The sequence below is a fragment of the Dendropsophus ebraccatus genome, chromosome 2 (genome assembly GCF_027789765.1).
Source record: "Dendropsophus ebraccatus isolate aDenEbr1 chromosome 2, aDenEbr1.pat, whole genome shotgun sequence".
NCBI classification, from domain to species: domain Eukaryota; kingdom Metazoa; phylum Chordata; class Amphibia; order Anura; family Hylidae; genus Dendropsophus; species Dendropsophus ebraccatus.
Window position 1 is genome coordinate 213,438,535 of NC_091455.1, and position 20,959 is coordinate 213,459,493.

The 20,959-nt window shown below is 44.6% G+C and overlaps 1 protein-coding gene across 6 annotated transcripts in view; it reads right to left on the reverse strand.

Moving 5' to 3' along the window:
- Nucleotides 1–20,959, reverse strand: part of AKAP9 (A-kinase anchoring protein 9) — a 161,265-nt gene that overhangs the window by 89,630 nt on the left and 50,676 nt on the right. For all 6 annotated transcript variants that reach the window (XM_069959453.1, XM_069959451.1, XM_069959452.1 and 3 more), the window contains 9 exons: nt 16,513–18,837; nt 11,967–12,204; nt 10,732–10,811; nt 9,961–10,069; nt 8,945–9,030; nt 7,129–7,216; nt 6,063–6,300; nt 4,702–4,795; nt 3,525–3,887 (listed from right to left, as the gene is read on the reverse strand). In XM_069959453.1, coding sequence (XP_069815554.1) covers nt 3,525–3,887; nt 4,702–4,795; nt 6,063–6,300; nt 7,129–7,216; nt 8,945–9,030; nt 9,961–10,069; nt 10,732–10,811; nt 11,967–12,204; nt 16,513–18,837 — 3,621 coding nt within the window. The remainder of the gene's footprint in view (nt 1–3,524; nt 3,888–4,701; nt 4,796–6,062; nt 6,301–7,128; nt 7,217–8,944; nt 9,031–9,960; nt 10,070–10,731; nt 10,812–11,966; nt 12,205–16,512; nt 18,838–20,959) is intronic.

Genomic DNA, 20,959 nt, shown 5'->3' on the forward strand with positions numbered 1-20,959 from the left:
GAGCTGTAATACCAGGCACGGCCACTACACTAATAGTACGGCGCTATGCCTGGTAAACAGGAAATATAGGGTGAGCTCTGCTGCTTATACCAGCTAATCGGTCAGGGTGCTGAGAGTTACAGCTCACCTGCTGATATGTCCCTGAGACGCTGAGGAGGAAGCTCTTACCTTCATCCTCAGCACCATTCCTGTGCAGTAAGTCGTCTGTTTCACGGTCCAGTGAGACCGTTAGGAGCACTGCCTATAGTGCCAATCCGCGAGGGGTGGATTGTAGATATGGGGCGGGCAGTGCTCCTAATAGTCGTTTGCTTCACGGTCCGATCAACTGCACCGGAATGGTGGAGGATGAAGGTAAGGCTGGGTTCACACTACGTTTTTGAAATCCGTTTTGCAAAAACGGATGGAAAAAACGGATGCAGTTGCGCGCATCTGTTTTGATCCGTTTTTCCATTGACTTCCATTATGAAAAAAACGGATCCGTTTTTTTTTTTTTTTTTTTTTTAAACGGACACAAAAATAAGGTTGACTAAGTTTTTGTGTACGTTAAAAAAACTGATCTGTTTTGATCCGTTTTTTTTATACTGTAAATCAATGGAAAAACGGATCAAAGCAGATGCACACAATCGCATCCGTTTTTTTTCATCTTTTTTTGCAAAAAACAGATGAAAAAAACGGATTGCAAAAATGTAGTGTGAACCCAGCCTTAGAGACATACTATAAAAGATTTATCAGCAGGTTAGATTAGTCTAACCTGCTGATAGTTCCCCTTTAAGACGGCCACTGCTCTGATACTTATGGTCGGATCGAAGGATAATTTCGGATCAATCCGAGTTAAAGAATCCCTTTAATTCTCCGTGAAACCTCAGGAGTCCTGGAGCAAAAGTTCAGCCTGTTCTGCTTATAAAACGGGAAAGGATGGAGGCGATTACTAGATACAGCCGGTGTTAGGAGATCAGTAAAAAGTTTCCTACAATGTTAGGAGTCCCAAAACCATCCAGAGACACCAGGAACGTCACATGTCCCCCCGGTCGCTGCTGGTTCAGGGTGAAGCGGCACTTGCCACAAGATTTTATGCAAAAGTGAAATGTAAAAAACGTGCAGTGTGTGATATGAGAGGGCTTAGATACGTGAGAAGCCCTACAGGAGTATATAGCTCCTCCCCATAATACATACATCATCACCATCACACAAGTATAAGGTAAAGGAAGCAATGGAACAATCTAACCAGCAGCATATAATCTCTGCACACAGTACAGGGACTGGTGCATGACGTCTCAGGGTCACACCCTATGTGCAAGATATAATATATATATGTACACAGCTTGTATTTATCTTTATACACACACACATATATATTTATATATGCTTCACTGTAAGTGAATTAGAGAAGGACAAACGTACTGCTGTCCTGCAGCTGCCACTATCACTGCATACAGTTATACACTGATCTCAATACTAGTATATAATATTCAGTGATCTGCATTAAAAAAAAAAAAATTATAAAAATATATATATATATATATATTCCTTGAGCGGCTTTGACTCCAAAGTCTAAATATTTACAAGTCAAATATACTTTTCAGTCCCCCGGTGACCACTGTAGTTGCCACCTGGTGCCCTGAGTGCATACTGCAGGGTTCTTGTATACTTTAGTGATGAGGTTACTTACAAAGCTTCTTCCCCCACTTTATCATGGTGCTTTATAGCTGCTGATAGTAAAGATCGCTCTGTATTATTTCAGGTACCGGTCACTGAAGTTGCCAGTTATTTCTTATGATGGTGGCGGAGGCAAACACAGCTCTGCTATATCATAAAGAGACCTGATAGCTGAGCCGGGAAACCTGATCCCTCCCAGGTAAGAGCCGCGTCCGAGACATCGAAACCAGATCATGGTGGCAAATAATGGGAGATAGAAAGTGGCTGGTTCTACCTGACTGGTCTGCGACCTTATATAATGGAGACCGTGAAGGATGGCAGAGCAGATGGGAGCACAGCGTCAGGTGTAAGGCGATCGCTATACGGCTAATCCATTATGGAGGACAACAATAAATCTCTTCTGGGCAAACGTTTTTTACAGTATACAGAAGGGATGGGGAACCTTCACTCCCACCAGCTGGTGCAAAACTACAATTCCCATCATGCCTGGACAGCCAACAACTGGAGGGCTGGAAGCTCCCTATCCCTGGTATAGAGGAACTAAGGAGACCATAGGTAGAAATGCTTCTATACAGGGATGAACAAGGAGAATGTTCCTTACGGCTTATAGACACCTTTATAAAGCATTTTACATGTTTGATTTATACTTACTACGGTGTAAAAGGTCTTTATTAAAATGATGGTTAATTTCTCTTCTATAGCCTGGTGTGTGCTCTGCTTTATGTCTATCCCTTGTGATCATTGTGTGCTCTCCTCCCTACCTCCAGCTTATGTGAGCTGTCCTTCTAGGTTCACTTCCCCCCCTGTCCCCAATATGAGCTGCTTGTACTTCTGTCTAAGCTCCCGCTACACTTAGAGAGTCTCCCACAGGTAGACACAGGTAGATGCCCTCCCACAGGTAGATACAAGCAGTGGACCCTCCAACAGGGAGATACAAGCAGCTTACCCTCCCACAGGTAGATACAAGCAGCTGACCCTCCCCACAGGTAGATACAAGCAGCTTACCCCCCCACAGGTAGATACAAGCAGCAGACCCTACCACAGGTGTATAAAAGTAGCTGACCCTCCCACAGGTAGATACAAGCAGCAGACCCTACCACAGGTGTATAAAAGCAGCTGACCCTCCCACAGGTAGATACAGGTAGATGCCCTCCCACGGGTAGATACAAGCAGCTGACCCTCCCACAGGTAGATACAAGCAGCAGACCCTCCCACAGGTAGATACAAGCAGCAGACCCTCCCACAGGTAGATACAAGCAGCAGATCCTCTCACAGGTAGATACAAGCAGCAGATCCTCTCACAGGTAGATACAAGCAGCAGACCCTCCCACAGGTAGATACAAGCAGCAGACCCTCCCACAGGTAGATACAAGCAGCTGACCCTCTCACAGGTAGATACAAGCAGCAGACCCTCCCACAGGGAGATACAAGCAGCTGACCCTCTCACAGGTAGATACAAGCAGCAGACCCTCTCACAGGTAGATACAAGCAGCTGACCCTCCCACAGGTAGATACAAGCAGCTGACCCTCCCACAGGTAGATACAAGCAGCAGACCTTCCGACAGGGAGATACAAGCAGCTGACCCTCCCACAGGTAGATACAAGCAGCGGACCCTCCCACAGGGTGATACAAGCAGCTGAAATGCATTTAGGACTCTATGAGACCTTTTTGTTAAGGTTTTCCAATACTTTTCAATGTAACAACAAAGCGGCAGCATGCAGTGTAATTCTTGCCATCAAAATAAGAGAAGATCTGACACAACCAGTGCATTTCAGCCATTTACCATTACTCTGCTTATGCCCAGGGTGTGATTTGCTATAAAAGCAGTCATAGAAGAGACAGGATGAGCAATTTGTATGGGACTTACCCGAGCCACCTCCTCCTCAATCTTCTCATGGAATCGTTCCTCCACCAGCTGATTTAAGTCCTCGGGATCCTTCTCCTCCGGTATGGGATACAATGCCGGCTCCTGGGAGCTGCCATTGAGGATTTCTTGCTTGGCCTTTGTCAGGTGGATGATCTCCTGATTCAAAGCGTCGTTCTCTTTGTTGTGTTGTGCTGTCAGGTCGGCTCGGAGCTGATCCAGTTCCGCTTCATGCTGCTTCTTTAAAGCGTTTACTTCCTCCACATACTTAGTATAAAGCGCCTGTCGCAGCGTCTGCAACTGCTGATAGATGGGACCGAAGGGCTGACGTAGAGAATGATCCCCCATCTGTGCCGCCTCATCAATCTACAGATATAAAAAGTTTATAATCAGACACCCGTCCACTAAAGCGGCCTGCTCTAACCTGGGTTTCCCCAGCGGTAACAAAACTACAACTCCCAGCATGCACTGACAGCTACTTCAGTTTTGAGACAGCTGGAGAGCCACAAGACAGAATTTCCGAGCCCCCCCAACAAATATTAGCAGAGCGCTGTTCCCAGCTGCTGCTTTCTGCTGAAGACACAAAAATCTGTGTGTGAGCTTTTCTCTCTGTCTCCCCCTCCACCCTTCTGAGACAGCTGATGTAAACAAGTCTCTGGCTGGCTTTATCTGCAACATTTTAGCTTTTTTGTAATGCTGGGAGGGTTAATCACAGTGAGTTTATGAATTTGACCTCAGAATAACCCTCCCAGCATTTCAAAGAATCTACAATGTTGCAGATCCAGCCAGGCAGGGACTCAGAAGGGAAGAGGGAGGAGGGGGGCAGAAAGAGAGGCTCACACACAGATTTTTGTGTTTTCAGCTGAGAACTGGGGGAAGGAGACTGAATAGATTATAAGTATGGAAGGAATTGTTGGTCTCACCATGGGCAGCAACATATCAAAAGTTATGTTTGAGTGGAGTACCCCTTTAAACTGTAAGAGGTGCAGACGCTGTTACTTACCACCAGATTATACCACTTATAATGTTACTGGCAGGCGCCTCTGGTCCCAATAATAAATCAGCATGGCTGCAGCCTGAGCTCCTGTATATACTGCTGGTTCTGTAACCAGGGGAGTGGAAGCCGATGGAGTTACGCAAACAAAGACTGATATCAAGCGTCTTCTCGCCTGGTGTTTACCTTTAACACGTCGCTAGATGGAGCAACTATACTCTGAAATATGGCAGCTTCCTCCAGCCCCAGCTCTACGGACGGCTCAATGTGACCGCGATCTCTGAGAAGAGAAAGCAAGAGTTACTCTACGCAATACTGAACATTACCTATACGTGTAGTGTCCCAGAGTAACACTGCTGCGTTAACGCCTATTTCTCATTCTTCCAATCACAAAGTGTTTTGTTGCATTTAAGATGTGAAAATACTTAACATTTAACTGCATATCAGTCTGTGCTTGCAGTCAGTGAATGGAACCATTCAAGTCAATGAAAGATCTGACCAAAGTCTGTTGCAAAACTTGGTAAAGGGGCTGTTCACCCATTTTTTTTCTTTCAAATCAATTGGTCCCAGCAAGTAACAGAAAATGTAATTTACTTCAATTAAAAACTCTCCAGTCTTCCAGTACTTATCAGCTGCTGTATGTCCTACAGAAAGTGGTGTATTTTAACCAGTCTGACACCGTGCTCTCTGCTGCCACCTCTGTACATGTCAGGAACTGTCCAGAGCAGGAGAGGTTTTCTGTGGGGATTTGCTGCTGCTCTGGACAGTTCCTGACATGGACAGAGGTGGCAGCAGAGAGCACTGTGTCAGACTGGAAAGAATACACCACTTCCTGCAAGACATACAGCAGCAGATAAGTACTGGAAGACTGGAGATTTCTTTAATAGAAGTAAATTAAAAATCTCTGGAACTTGCTGGGACCAGTTGATTTGTGTTTATATGTATGCATGTATTATAGAGTATACTATACCTCTATACATCTACATTGTATCTATATATACACACACACACACACACACACCGGCCAGACCACTGCTTTTAGAGCAGAGTGGTGGCTAGTAACTTAGACAACGGGCTGTAGGGAAAAGAAGGGAAGGAGCAGCACATGAGGAGAGTAAAGTTTGGTAAATGACTGTATTTGTAAGAATCTTTATATCCATCAGCTGAGATGGGAATGTCCCTTTAAAGGGGTTATCCAGCGCTACAAAAACATGGCCACTTTTCCCCCTACTGTTGTCTCCAGGTCAGGTGCAGTTTGCAATTAAGCTCCATTTACGCCAATGAAACTAAGTTTTAAAACCCCGGCCAAACTGGAGACAACAGTAGGGGGAAAGTGGCCATGTTTTTGTAGTGCTGGAAAACCCCTTTAATGCCATACTAAAGATATGTGACTCTATTTCCAGACTGCAGATGCTGCTACATCTAGACCATGGGCGACACCTCAGCGCCTTAATATTCAGCACAGCTATGAAGGTCGCGCCTCTGTCTCCACTATCTGTGGGTAGATGAATGGCTGTGGAGGAGTGAGGGATAGCCGGCCACCTCACCTGGACTCCAGAGAGCCGGCTGTGCCATCCTGCAGCTTCTCCTGCAGATGGATTATCTCTGTAGAGAACCGCTCTTCATTCTCCTTCAGCTGCTGCTGGAAATAAGATCGCAGGTGCTGGATTTCTTGCGCATGCTTGGCTTCCAGCTGAGATCTCTGCTGACTGAACTCCGCTTTGAGTCTCTCCACTTCTGATGATGATGATGATGATGGCGGAGAGATCAGAGCTTCCTGGACACCTGCCGAGACCAAGGAGAATAGGGATTACTGTGGGAGAGCATATTGGAGGTGACTGAGAGAAACTCATGTGCTCCCCATCTAGTCATATAACAAGTGAGAGTTATAACCTGGACCCGCAGTAATCTTATAGATCTAATAGTATGGCTGCAGCTATGTCATATGTCAGCATTTATTATGTTCATATGGTAAAAGGGAACTCCAGAAAAAAAAAATAAACTGGTCTCAGAAAGTTATATAGGTTTGTAATTTACTTCTATTTAAAAATCTCAAGTCTTCCAGTACTTATCAGCTGCTGTATGTCCTGCAGGAAATGGTGTATTTACTTCAATCAGACACAGTGCTCTCTGCTGCCACCTCTCTCCATGTCAGGAACTGTCCAGAGCAGCAGCAACTCCCCATAGAAAACCTCTCCTGCTCTGGACAGTTCCTGACATGGACAGAGGTGGCAGCAGAGAGCACTGTGTCAGACTGGAGAGAATACAACAGGACATACAGCAGCTGATAAGTACTGGATGAATGTAGATTTTTACATAGAAGTAAATTACAAATTTATATAATTTTCTGAAACTAGTTGATGTAAAAAAAAAAAAAAAAAAATTGCTGGAGTTCCCCTTAAACTTCCAAAGCTAGACATAAAATTTCCCGGGTTATCAGTCACATATCGGGATGTGTAGCACATATATACCACCATCTTTACCTTTGCTTTGAAGGTGGATTGGAGTGTAAGCCACATAAATCCGCAATCAAAGCAAAATCGATAAAGCAAAAGTTTCCGTAAATAAACCTATATACACTGTAAACCTCCCAGTATGGCGTTCGGCGGTTACCTGACTGGCTCGCTGCAGGATTTGGCGAATGGATCACGATCGGTGTCACCGCTGGGATCTCCTCTTCGGACGCTGGAAGATCTCCTGCCTGTAAGAAAACAATACGGGACGCCAAAGAATAAAGAGTCTGTGCGACAAACACGTTATCAGGAGAGACGCCAGAGAGGGAGAACAAAGAGGCGTCTTACCGGTCACAGCAGATTTGAATATGAATTTCCTCCTTGGCGCTGCTGCGCGGTATACGGGACGGACGCCGCCGTGTACTCTGCTCTATTGGTTTGCATATAAATGTTTATCAGGATGAAAATAATTGAAAGACGAAGCGCCAGAGAGGCACGGGTGCGGGAATTAGCCGCCAATATTAACCCCTTACTGACCGCCAATAGTCCGCTATATGATGCAGTGCCCTGTATGGAATAAATGATGCACAGGGGCCCTGTGTACCCCAGGAGCAGGGGGGCTAGGCTGTTTATTAATGGTTCAGTCCCTGCTCTAAGGACAAGAATCAGAGAAACCGATCCCATTAATGCCTGTAGTCAATAGCTACTGTAACATGATCAAATTTCCTGTTAGAAATGACCGTGGGCTGCCAGTACGCTGTCTGGGAGCCCCCGACTGTCAGCCTGTGTCATAGTGATACACATCAAAACCTCAGAAACAGCAGGATGCATTTATATTAGACTTAAATAAAGATGTAAGGAATAGCAATAACATGAAATGCTTTTGGAGACTTTTGTTTAAAGGGTTATTCCATTAAAACATAACCTTTGATATGTTACTGCCCATGGTGAGACTAACAATTCCTTGCATACTTATTATTATCTATTCAGTCTCCTTTCCCCAGTTCTGAGCTGCTGCTTTCTGCTGAATGCACAACAATACACAACAACCCTCACAGCATTACAAATAATCTACAATGTTGCAAATACAGCCTGTCAGGTAGTTGTTTACATCAGCCATCTCAGAAGGGAGAGGGAGGAGGGAGAGACAGAAAAGCTCACACACAAGATTTTTGTGTCTTGAGCAGAAAGCAGCAGCTGAGAACTGGGGGAAGAAGACTGAATAGATAATAACAAGTATGGAAGGAATTGTTAGTCTCACCATGGGCAGCAACATATCAAAAGTTTTGTTTCAGTGGAATACCCCTTTAACCTTTTCAAGACCAAGGCAATTTTAAATTTTGCGCTTTGATGTTTTTGCCCTTTCTCCTTATAAACCGTATAAATCTTAATTTTTATCCATTGAACCATATGGGGGCTTGTTTATTGCGGGGCCAGTTGTCTTTCTAATTACGCCTTTCATTTTACTATAAATTGTATGGTGAAACAAAAAACTATATAAATAAATTGTAGTGAATTTTTCTTATTTTTTTACACTGTGCAAGTTAAAAAAACTGACAAACTGTATTCTGTGAGTCCGTACAATTACTACAATTTTTAATTTATGTCTTTTTTTTTTTTTTAATACTCGCTAAAAATTCTCACGCCCTATAACATCTTTTTCCATTTTTCTGACCATTAGGCTGTATAGAGGCTCAGTGTTTGTACAGTAAACCATTTCAGGTTAGTGGAGGTTGTTTGCTTTTTAAGCTTGCACTGTCCACTGCATGGAGGTTAATAAAGTTATATTTTAATGGTCAGGATAAGGCATGCAGCGATAGCAAATAGGTCTTTTCTTTTAGGCTGGGTTCACACTGCGTTTTTGCAAAACAAAACGGATGAAAAATGGATGAAAAGACAGATTAAAAAAACAGGTGTATTTGTGTGCATCCGTTTTTCCACTGACTTAGCGAACACAAAAACATGGTCTTACTTACCTTTTCCATATAACTGGAAAGTTCTCTCATCTGCTTATATTCTTTCAAAAACCTCTCCAAAAGGGATTCCAGGTTTGAATGTAGAGCTGAAAAATAGAATACATTGTAAGGCTCAGTTCACACTGTGTTTTATTTATGTCAGATGCATATTACAATGTTTGTCTACATATACCACAATCCTACTGGCAGCAATCCCGTTGAGTTTAATAGACTGAATACAGTGAACTGGTAAGTATCTTTGGCCTATTACCCCACATGGTGGTGGAATGTGAAGCTTCTGTACATTATATATAGAATACTGCATCCCATATATATGACTATCAATCACTAACTGACATGAAACACTTCGTTCTCTTCCCAAAGTAGTAGCAAATCCCCATAGAAAACATCTCCTGCTCTGGACTGTTCCTGACATGGACAGAGGTGGCAGCAGAGAGCATTGTCAGGGTATATGTACATGGAGTAATTCTAGCGGAAAGCTCCATGCAGAATCCGCCGCTTGTCCCTGCACGCTCCCCGCTTCCTACTCTGCCAGCTCAATAGGCTCCATTATATGCTTGGGTGGATTCCGTTCTTCACCCAAAGAAATGACATGTCAATTCTTTGGGCGGACAGCGGAATCCAGATTCCGCACAGAATTGCTCCATGTGCATATACCATCAGACTGGAAAGAATACACCACTTTCTGCAGGACATACAGCAGCTGATAAGTACTGGAACAATTTAGATTTTTAAGATGAAATAATTTAGATTTGTATAACTTTCTAAATTTTTATTTGTGCTGGAGTACCCATTTAATGAGAGGGGAGAGCTTGAACCCTAATATGTGCATTAAAAAGTGCAATATGGAACCAACTGCAGACAATGGTGATCAGCATAGTGTGCTCCATATCTGCTGTGTATATATATATATGTGCTGCGGTTCATATTATCCACTATATACTATCATGCTCACTACATCACTGAATAGAGGGACCTGGGTGTAAGAGGATGGGAGCAGGGAGTAAATGGATTACTTTGCATGGCTGTTCTGTGTTGTTCCAGCAATCTAGAATCGGTAAGATTGCTCATGACTTCGGCCTCCTCAGTCGAGTCCTTCTCATCAGTCAGCCTCTCACCAAAGACCTGGAAATAACAGAGTCCATAGATTACTGCAAACATGTCTATAAAGACACCTCCACCCTCCAGACACATCCCCTTTATAATGCTGAGTTTCTATAAAACCTTAAAGGGGTTATCCGGTATTAGGAAAACATGGCTGCTTTCTCTTAGAAACTGTGTCTCTCTCGCCTTGAGTTCATCTGAAGTGAATGGAGCCAAGTTGTAATACCACACACAACCTGAGGACAGGGGTGGCGCAGTTTTTGGAAGAAAAGAAAGTAGCTGTGTTTTTCTAATCTTGGGTTATCTCTTAAAATTCTAATAATATCTAAATGAAGCAACTTTGTAATGAGTCTTCATTAAAAATATTTTGTTTTTACAGCTTTTATGCAAATTACAAATGTTTCCATGGTAACAGACTACAAAACCCTTGGTGTAGTCTGAACCTACATTCAAACTCTATTCTGTCCCCTATTCCTTCCTAACATATTTTATCATAAATGGACAAAGTGAATCTGGCCACAGGAGTCACTGGCCACTGCAGCTCAAACCTCTTTGTAAGTCCACCCCCTCCTCCGCCCCTAAGGCCTGCTAAAAGCTTTTTTTTTTTATTTTATTTTAGAGGCGCTACGATAAATGAAAACCTTGCATCCCTGCTCTTTATTGTATGTCGGCTGCGATCTAACCTGACTAATATGATGCCACTCTTCATGGATCCTCTTCATCAGCATCTCTGTGAGGTCCTGGCATGTTTCACGTTCAGCATCTGTACATGAAATAAAGGAGTGTAAAGAACACCTGGAAATATACATTGTAAAAAAAAAATAATATACACATAAAGGGTAACTAGCGTCAGACATGAGGTGGTGAGACCCCCCCCCCCTCCCCCCCCCCTCTCCCCCCCACTAATCGCTTACAGCCAAGCTGAGCTCTGCTAGTCAGACGTGTCAGGACTCAGTCAGTACTGGGGTAATCCGGACTCTCCAAAGACAGTGACCGCGGAGGAGGAGGCACAGGACTCAGCCAGACGCTCCTGTCCTCTCATACCAGTCACTAGTGCTCTCAGGATGCAGAGAGGTCTGCACATGGCTACCAGGACATGTAGTCTGTAGGGATCCTACACGCTGAAAGGCCAGGGGCAGAGGGGAGAGGAATACCCTAAAGAACAGGGGATTAGCCCCTGCACTACTCTATATCATCAGGGAAGCAGGTCTCAATCCCTCCACTATAGGAGGACACCAAAACGGATGCAGCATTCACACCTTCATGACCCTAGTCCATCAGGTAAACTGGCATTAACCACACCTCTAGCCCAACAGGTAAACTGGCATTAACACCTCCACACCTCTAGCCCACCAGGTAAGCTGGCATTAACACCTTCATTGCTATAACCCACAGGTAAGATGGCACTAACACCTAAAAACCTCTAGCCCACCAGGTAAGATGGCATTAACACCTGCATTACTATAACCCACAGGTAAGCTGGCATTACAACTTCACTACCACAGACCACTAGGAAAGCCGTCAGTATTTCTTCTATTACCACAGACCACCAGGGAAGCTGACATTAACCCTTCCACAACCCCAGACCACCAGGAAAGCCGACATTAACCCCTCTGCTACTATTAACCACCAGACATACAGTGCTATAACTCTCCTAGGCTGTAAGTAAAGATGATGTCCCCTTGTTCGGCCTGTCCTGCAGGGGGTAGCTTTCCTTTGTATCGGACACTATCCTGCTGAGAAGACAATCTGTATTGTCCCATACATTGTATTATCACATCTGTAGAATAGATGGAATCATTGAATTGTTAGGAAATGACCCCCTGCGGTCCTCTTTTGTGTAGATCTGGGTGTGCCTCCTATTCTAGGTGGTGATATAGTGAGAGGATAGGACACAAAGCCTGTGAGTGATGAGTACCTGTCTGCGGCAGCGGCGGTGGCTGCGGCTGAGGTGGCGGGCGGCTCGGGGATTCTTGCTGATGCAGCTCTTGCAGCTGGCGAGTCTTTTGTTCTTGCGAGGCGAGCAGGGAATCTCTCAGCCGCTTCAGCTCCTGCTCTCTCTCAGCTCGGGAGTTCTCTGCGATCAGCTCCACATGGGCTCTGTGGATCTGGGTGAGACTGATGCGCTGTGCCTCCAGCTGCAGCATCAGATCCCTCTGTAGATGGAGCAGAACAATGACAATGGCAGAGACCCCCAGAACAATAATAAGCCCTCCTGCACGGTATATCGCTATACGCCAATCTCCCCCTATAGAGCTGACCTTAAAGGGGTCGTCTACACCTGTCTGGCTGCCTCATCAGGATGCCATGTGTCTTGTGTTACATTGCAGAAGAAACGTCTAACTATCTGGTACCCTGGAGTGAGACCTAAGGACGTTGTGTAATGGGGACGGGGTCGTCTCCGGTCACTCATATGCATTATTATTAGGAAATTTGGATTTGTATTTTTTATGTCCCCCATGTAAAAAGCGCATGTACCTGTATACAAGATTACATACCATCTTTATTGTATCCAAAAACACATAACTGGATGTAGAGGAACGCACACTCCCTCAAGCGCTTTCTCAAGGCATCAAAGCGGATGCGTCATTCCCATTAACAAATATTTTTATATATGACCCGGGTCGGCGCCAGTCGTATTCGAATCGTCATCCGATTCATGTGATCAGCTCACTGACTGGCTGAGCGTGGCATCCATCAGCCGGGATGTGACGTAGCTGCAGGGGAGAGGTGCAGACTGGCAGCAGGGTCGAGGAGCGGGACGCGGCGCTGTACCGGCACCAGGACAGGTAGATAAAAGTTGATTATTATGTTACTGTATTAGGCTATGTTCACATTTGGTGTGAGATCGGCCATAGGGGGTAGCCATACTGACCCCACAGCTGTACCTTTTAATGCTGCCTACATTTCTCATGAATCGCTGGAGAACGAGGGGGCGGAGTTTCATCACTGCCGCTCACCTATATATTCCGCTATATATTCTGATCTGGTACAGATACAGCTGGATGGGGAGGGGTCTCAGAGATAGGCGGAACCTGACAGGTAATGATGTCATCCTTTAATTCATAGTAAGGGCCCTATAACACGGGACAATTATCGTTAAAAAAATCATTACATCGTTTGGATTTGAATGATAATCGATTTCTGTAGACAACGATTAAACAGTCAACGAGAAATCGTTTGATAGAATTTGAACCTATCTTTATCATTGATCCTTTGCAAATTGTTCACAGTAGAGACGAGAGGACGACCACAAGAACGATCATAAGTAACGATCATCGTTCCGTGTAATTGGGTGAGCGATTTGAGGTTGTTTGCCCTAGCAGTCGTTTGATATTGTTTATTGTTAAAAAAATCACTTTGTGTAATAGTCACCTGAAAAAGGACAAGCAAATTCTAAGACGCATGACGCCATATTATTTTCTGGTGGTGCTGGTCACATGACACAGGGACAGTATGGAAACAGATGACACTATCAGAACAGTGGTGGGGAGCGCATTATATAGTTTTCTATGGGGATTTGCTGCTGCTCTGGACAGTTCCTGATATGGATAGAGGAGGCAGCAGGGAGCTCTGTGTCAGACTGCAGAGAATACACCACTTCCTGCAGGACATACAGCAGCTGATAAGTACTTGGGTTTTAAATCAGAATATACAAATCTGTATAACTTTCTGACACCGGTTGATTTAAAAAAAATATATATTTTTTCACCGGAGTGCCCCTTTAAGCTGGCTATACAAATGACACATTCATTAGCTGAACCTGACGATTTTGATGGGACTGGTCCACCAACTGAAGTGTATTGTTGCCATCAAATTGAAGATGTTTGTTCTCAGCAAGATAAGCCGTTGCCAGAGTCGTCTAGAAGCGCCTTACCCCCCGTCTCTACTGAAAAACATGTGGTGGGATTGGCTGAGACGACTATCTACCATATGTGTCGGACCAGCCGGGTGCAGACACCATCCAGCAGCTGCAATATCTAGTGAAGAGAACTCAGATCCCCAATGGTGGTCTTCATGAGATTCAGTAGAAATGAGGGAGATCCGGTGGCCGTATGAGCCGTATCTAACCCTGCTGTAAGAGGAGAATGAATCAGCAAGATGGAAAAGTCTCTCCCCATAGTGCGGCGAGTAGGAGCCGACATTGTGCATGTAAATGGCATCGGCTGAGTCACAGAAACAATGAGCCAATACGTAAGAGCCCAAACCTATCTGCCTGCGAAGCCACGTGAAACGGCAATTCAATGGAGAAAACCAGCAATTTCAGATACCTATTCAGACGTAATGGACTAAAAGTTTCTCTGCACAATTTGTCATGGATTTTCTATTTATTTTCTTTCTTTTTAACAAGAAAACGAAAAAGACAGATGATGGGGGGGGGGGGGGGGAGAGGAGACGAGGATATGGGGGGGAGAGAGGAGACGAGGATATGGGGGAGAGAGAGGAGACGAGGATATGGGGGGGAGAGAGGAGACGAGGATATGGGGGGGGGGGGAGAGAGGAGACGAGGATATGGGGGAGAGAGAGGAGACGAGGATATGGGGGGGGGAGAGGAGACGAGAATGGGGGAGAGAAAGGGATGAGGATGGGGGCAGAGAGAGGGCTGAGGATGGGGGGGGAGAGAGGGCTGAGGATGGGGGGGGAGAGAGGGCTGAGGATGGGGGAGAGAGAGGGCTGAGGATGGGGAGAGAGAGGGCTGAGGATGGGGAGAGAGAGAGGGCTGAGGATGGGGAGAGAGAGAGGGCTGAGGATGGGGGCAGAGAGAGGGCTGAGGATGGGGAGAGAGAGAGGGCTGAGGATGGGGAGAGAGAGGGCTGAGGATGGGGGCAGAGAGAGGGCTGAGGATGGGGGAGAGAGAGGGCTGAGGATGGGGGGAGAGAGAGGGCTGAGGATGGGGGGAGAGAGGGATGAGGATGGGGGCGAGAGAGAGGGATGAGGATGGGGGGGAGAGAGAGGGCTGAGGATGGGGGCGAGAGAGGGCTGAGGATGGGGGCGAGAGAGAGAGAGGGCTGAGGATGGGGAGAGAGAGAGAGGGCTGAGGATGGGGGGAGAGAGAGAGAGGGCTGAGGATGGGGGCAGAGAGAGGGCTGAGGATGGGGGGGAGAGAGAGAGAGGGCTGAGGATGGGGGGAGAGAGAGGGCTGAGGATGGGGGGAGAGAGGGATGAGGATGGGGGCGAGAGAGAGGGATGAGGATGGGGGGCGAGAGAGAGGGATGAGGATGGGGGCGAGAGAGAGGGCTGAGGATGGGGGCGAGAGAGAGGGCTGAGGATGGGGGCGAGAGAGAGGGCTGAGGATGGGGGCGAGAGAGAGGGCTGAGGATGGGGGCGAGAGAGAGGGCTGAGGATGGGGGCGAGAGAGAGGGCTGAGGATGGGGGCGAGAGAGAGGGCTGAGGATGGGGGGGAGAGAGAGGGCTGAGGATGGGGGAGAGAGAGAAGGCTGAGGATGGGGGCGAGAGGGATGAGGATGGAGGGTGAGAGAGAGGGCTGAGGATGGGGGGGAGAGAGGGCTAAGAGGTGGGGGGAGAGAGAGGGTCAAGGATGGGGGAGAGAGGGATGAGGATGGAGGGTGAGAGAGAGGACAGAGGATGGGGGGGAGAGAGGGCTGAGGATGGGGGTAGAGAGAGGGCTGAGGGTGGGGGGGAGAGAGAGGGCTGAGGATGGGGGTAGAGAGAGGGCTGAGGAGGGGGGGGAGAGGGCTGAGGAATGAATATATGAAGGCAAAGAAGATGGGGTCGGGACGAGAATAGAGGGGGAAATTAGGACAAAATGGGGGGGACAAGGATAGAAGGAGAATGAAGATATGGGGGGGACAAGGATAGAAGGAGAATGAAGATATGGGGGGGTATGAGAATTAAAAAGAAAATGAGGAAAGAACGGGGGGGACAGATTGAAGGGGGAATGAAGGCAGGGGGGGTGAGGAATGAGTGGGGGATGAGGACAGGGGTGGAGAAAGAGAGGGAGGATGAGGACAGACAACGAGAAGATATCGAACAAATAGAGAGAGAGGAACAAGGATAGAGAGAATGAGAAAAAAGAAGGGGCTAAGGAGATTTAGGGGATAAGGAGACAGAAGTGATGGGGAGAGAGAGATGTTTCCATCACCTAAGAAATAACAAAGGATGCACACAGGTCCCTGAATATTCACCACCCATGTGCCACCAACCAGAACTAGACCATCCTGGTCAAGACATTACCCTAAACATAGAAAGCTTAGGATTTAAGGTGACCAAGAACTTTACCATTTGGCTTTGTAAGGAAATTAGCATACTCCCCTGATACTGTGACCACACACTACATATACGATACATATATTCTGTTACCATCAGGATGGGAGAAAGGTCTTCAGTTGCAGAAGAACATAAAAATGATTCCCCCATTAGAGTTTACGGTGACAGAATCTAACAGCATCATCGCCCACTAGGTTTCACATTATTTGTAATGACATTGCGGAGAGTCCACCCACCTGCTCCTGGACGGCCGCAGACGCTCTCTGCTGAAGCTCGTCTTTCTCTCGTCTTGCACTTTCCACCAGAGAAGTTTCAGCCTCCAGTTTACCCGTCAGCTCCTGTACCCTTTGTAGAAGGGATTCTCTTTCCATTAACAGGTCTTGAAGTTCCTTCTGCAGATAACTATCTTGAGAAGATACATGTAAGTGAGGACTTTCTATTGGACGGACACTTTCCTCTAGTACATGTGTATCCCCACCATCACCGGACAGCAGAACATGGCTATAGATGGCTATGGGGACATTGTCTTTGTGCTCTATACAGGATTCATCCTCCATCGTCTCGCGATCTCTTTCTAAACCCAAAGATTTGACTTTTTCTTTCAGCTGGTTGATCTCATTTTGTTTTAGCTGTAACTCTTCTGAGAGACTGGAAAGTTTCAGAGATAATTCTTGCTTATCCCTCTGGGCAATCTCCAGTTTTTCCATTAATTCTGTAGTGTCTTTCTCGACAACCTCTCCAACATCAAGTCTATGGACTTTGACAGATTTTGCGGCCCCAGCCCGTGTCTCTCCCCTCGCATCCCCTTTAAACTTTGCCAGTTCATGATGTAAAGCTTGCAACCTTAATCTAAAGTCCTCTTCCATCTTCGATTTGCTGTCTTCTAATTGCTCCTTTTCCTTCGCCAGGAAGGTATACTCATCCTTCAGTTCATGATAGTTGACCTCAAAGTTCTTCTCCGCGAAAGAGAAGGTGTTCTTCTGTAGCTCGATCTCCTCTTTCAGCCGGAGCTCCAGGTTCCTCAGTCTTTCGTTTTCCAAGGAGAGTTCTTCATTCTGCTTTTTGAGGTCTAGTTCGGTAAGTTTCTCACAGTTTTCGGTGTTAGGGTCTTTTGTCCTACTCTGTAAGGCATCGTTTTCATCCCTAAGAAGCCTATTGTCGGCCTCAAGAACAATCAGCTTCTCCTTGAGAGCATCTTTATCCTCCGCCTCTTTCTCGAGGACCTCGATCCTGAGCTGTAAGACCTGAACCTCTTGCTCGATACTTCCCTTCTCTTTCTCCTCTCTTCTCAGACACTCCAGCTCCTTCTGCAGTTCATTAATCTGAACCATCATTTCTTCCGACCTGGCATCGTAGACACATTGCGGTGAGTCCTTCAGCTTCGAAATTTCAAGCATTAAGTTATTCTGTTTGGTTATCAAGCTATCTTTCTCAGACTGCATGGTGGTGATGGTCTGATTCATGTCATGCTGTATCTTCTCTATCTGGTTCTTGTACTGTATTTCCAAGTTATCTTTCAGGTTCTCGATATTTGTCCGATGCTCTTGACCCAACTCTTCTCTCAGCTTAGTGAGTTCCTCTTCTTGACTGAACAAGAAATACGTCCTAAGTTTCTCCAGCTCCGCCTCTTGAGACTCCGCCATCCTATCCAGCACTGCGTCTTTCTCCCGCTCTAACATGTCCAACTTGATTTTGTAATTCGTCACCTCGGCTTCATGTTTAGATTCTAATTCTTTGGTAAATTCCTTGGCGGCAACCAGTTCCGCCTTAAGGTCATCTATGGTGGTCAAGAAAGTGTTGGCTTCGTTGAGTTGGTTTTCTTTTTCGGTAAGGCTCTGCTTGGCTTTCTGGATCTGCTCCCTGGCAAAGCTGAGGTCCTGGATTAGATCCTCCATCTGCTTTTGCAGGTGGGATTTCTCGGAGGAAGCGAACTCAAGTTTTTTGGATAAATCTTCCTTCATTTTTTTCCTCTCTTCCTCAGACTCTTGCAGCTTGGTGTTTATTTCATTTATGACAGCGTTGAGTTCATCAATGCGTTGGTCAGTCACGGTGATGGACGTCTGTCTGGAGAGGTTGTCCAGCTCCTGCTTGTGCTGGTCCAGCAGCCTCTCGATCTCTAATGTATGCTGCCTGACCAGCTCCTGCTTCATCTGAACAATCTGCTGGCCGTACATCTCGTCTAGCTCAGCCTGAAGCTGCTCCAGTTTTCTTTGTGTCTCCGATTCCATTCGCTGAGCGAGCTCTGCCTCTGACTGACTGTCTTTATGATGCTTTTTCTGAAGGTCTTCCACAGCGCCCATTAACTGCTTGATTTCGTCTGAGGATCTCCTCTCTCTTTGTTTGGAAGTGTTTAGCTCTTCGGAGAGGCTATTTATTTCCAGGCTCTTCTGGGTTAATTGTTCTCGCAGTTCATCGACAGATTTCTCAGCCGCGTATATTTTCTCCTTCAGTTCTGTACACTTGATTTCTTCATTGTGTAATGCAGATTTCAGGCTATCCACCACCGAATCCTTCTCCTTCAGCCTTTCTTCATAGGATGATTCAAGTTCTCTCTGTTGTTCCTTGAAGAGAAACGAGAGATTTAGACCACATTGTAGACATAATAGACGGCATAACTACAATCGCAGTTTATGCTTTGTTCTACAGCACGATTGTTAAGGTGGAGAATTCCCCCTCCTAATAGTACGGCATCAGATATGGGTCCTGAAGTCTTTGTTGTGTAGAGGTATAAAGTGTGTACTGCAGACCAATCCCCAAACCCAAATATAACCATATATTTACTATAGGAACATACCACTGGCTGACAACAGAGAGTAATGTCTATTCATAGGTCCACCATGTGCTCAGAGAGGAATCCCACCCCCTCTATCTCTCATATCTATACCTAGCATATTTCTCATAACTCTCTCTCTCTATCTCCTATCTATCTATCTATCTCCTATCTATCTCCTATCTATCTATCTCCTATCTATCTATCTCCTATCTATCTATCTCCTATCTATCTATCTCCTATCTATCTATCTATCTATCTATCTATCTCCTATCTATCTATCTATCTCCTATCTATCTATCTATCTCCTATCTATCTATCTATCTCCTCTCTATCTATCTCCTCTCTATCTATCTCCTATCTATCTATCTCCTATCTATCTATCTCCTATCTATCTATCTCCTATCTATCTCCTATCTATCTATCTCCTATCTATCTATCTCCTATCTATCTATCTCCTATCTATCTATCTCCTATCTATCTATCTCCTATCTATCTATCTCCTATCTATCTATCTCCTATCTATCTATCTATCATATCTATAACTAGCATATTTCTCATAACTCTCTCTCTCTGTCTCCTATCTATTTATCTATCTATCTCCTATCTATCTATTTATCTATCTATTTATCTATCTATCTATCTATCTATCTATCTATCTATCTATCTATCTATTTATCGATCTATCTATCTCCTATCTATCTCCTATCTATCTATCTATCTATCATATCTATAACTAGCATATTTCTCATAACTCTCTCTCTCTGTCTCCTATCTATTTATCTATCTATCTCCTATCTATCTATTTATCTATCTATTTATTTATCTATCTATTTATTTATCTATCTATTTATCTATCTATCTATTTATCTATCTATCTATTTATCTATCTCCTATCTATCTATCTATCTATCTATCTCCTATCTATCTATCTATCTATCTATCTATCTATCTCTCTATCTATCTCTCTATCTATCTCTCTCTATCTATCTCTCTATCTATCTATCTCTCTATCTATCTATCTCTCTATCTCCTATCTATCTATCTATCTCCTATCTATCTATCTATCTCCTATCTATCTATCTATCTCCTATCTATCTATCTATCTCCTATCTATCTATCTATCTATCTCCTATCTATCTATCTATCTATCTCCTATCTATCTATCTATCTATCTATCTATCTCCTATCTATCTCCTATCTATCTATCTCCTATCTATCTATCTCCTATCTATCTCCTATCTATCTATCTCCTATCTATCTATCTCCTATCTATCTATCTATCTCCTATCTATCTATCTATCTCCTATCTATCTATCTATCTCCTATCTATCTATCTATCTATCTATCTCCTATCTATCTATCTATCTATCTATCTCCTATCTATCTATCTATCTATCTCCTATCTATCTATCTATCTATCTATCTATCTATCTCCTATCTATCTATCTCCTATCTATCTATCTCCTATCTATCTATCTCCTATCTATCTATCTCCTATCTATCTATCTATCTCCTATCTATCTATCTATCTCCTATCTATCTATCTCCTATCTATCTATCTCCTATCTATCTATCTCCTATCTATCTATCTATCTATCTATCTATCTATCTATCTATCTATCTATCTATCTATCTATCTATCTATCTATCTCCTATCTATCTATCTATCTCCTATCTATCTATCTATCTATCTCCTATCTATCTATTTATCTACCTATCTATCTACCTATCTTCCTATCTATCTCCTATCCATTGATCAATCTTTCATGTCTAGCAATCACCCAATTAATATATTTATCTTATGACTCTAATGAATCTAATCCTTATTATTGATCCCTCAGCTATATCTAACCATCTATAAATCACTAATTAAATCTATTGATTAATTCAATATAATAAATAATATCACT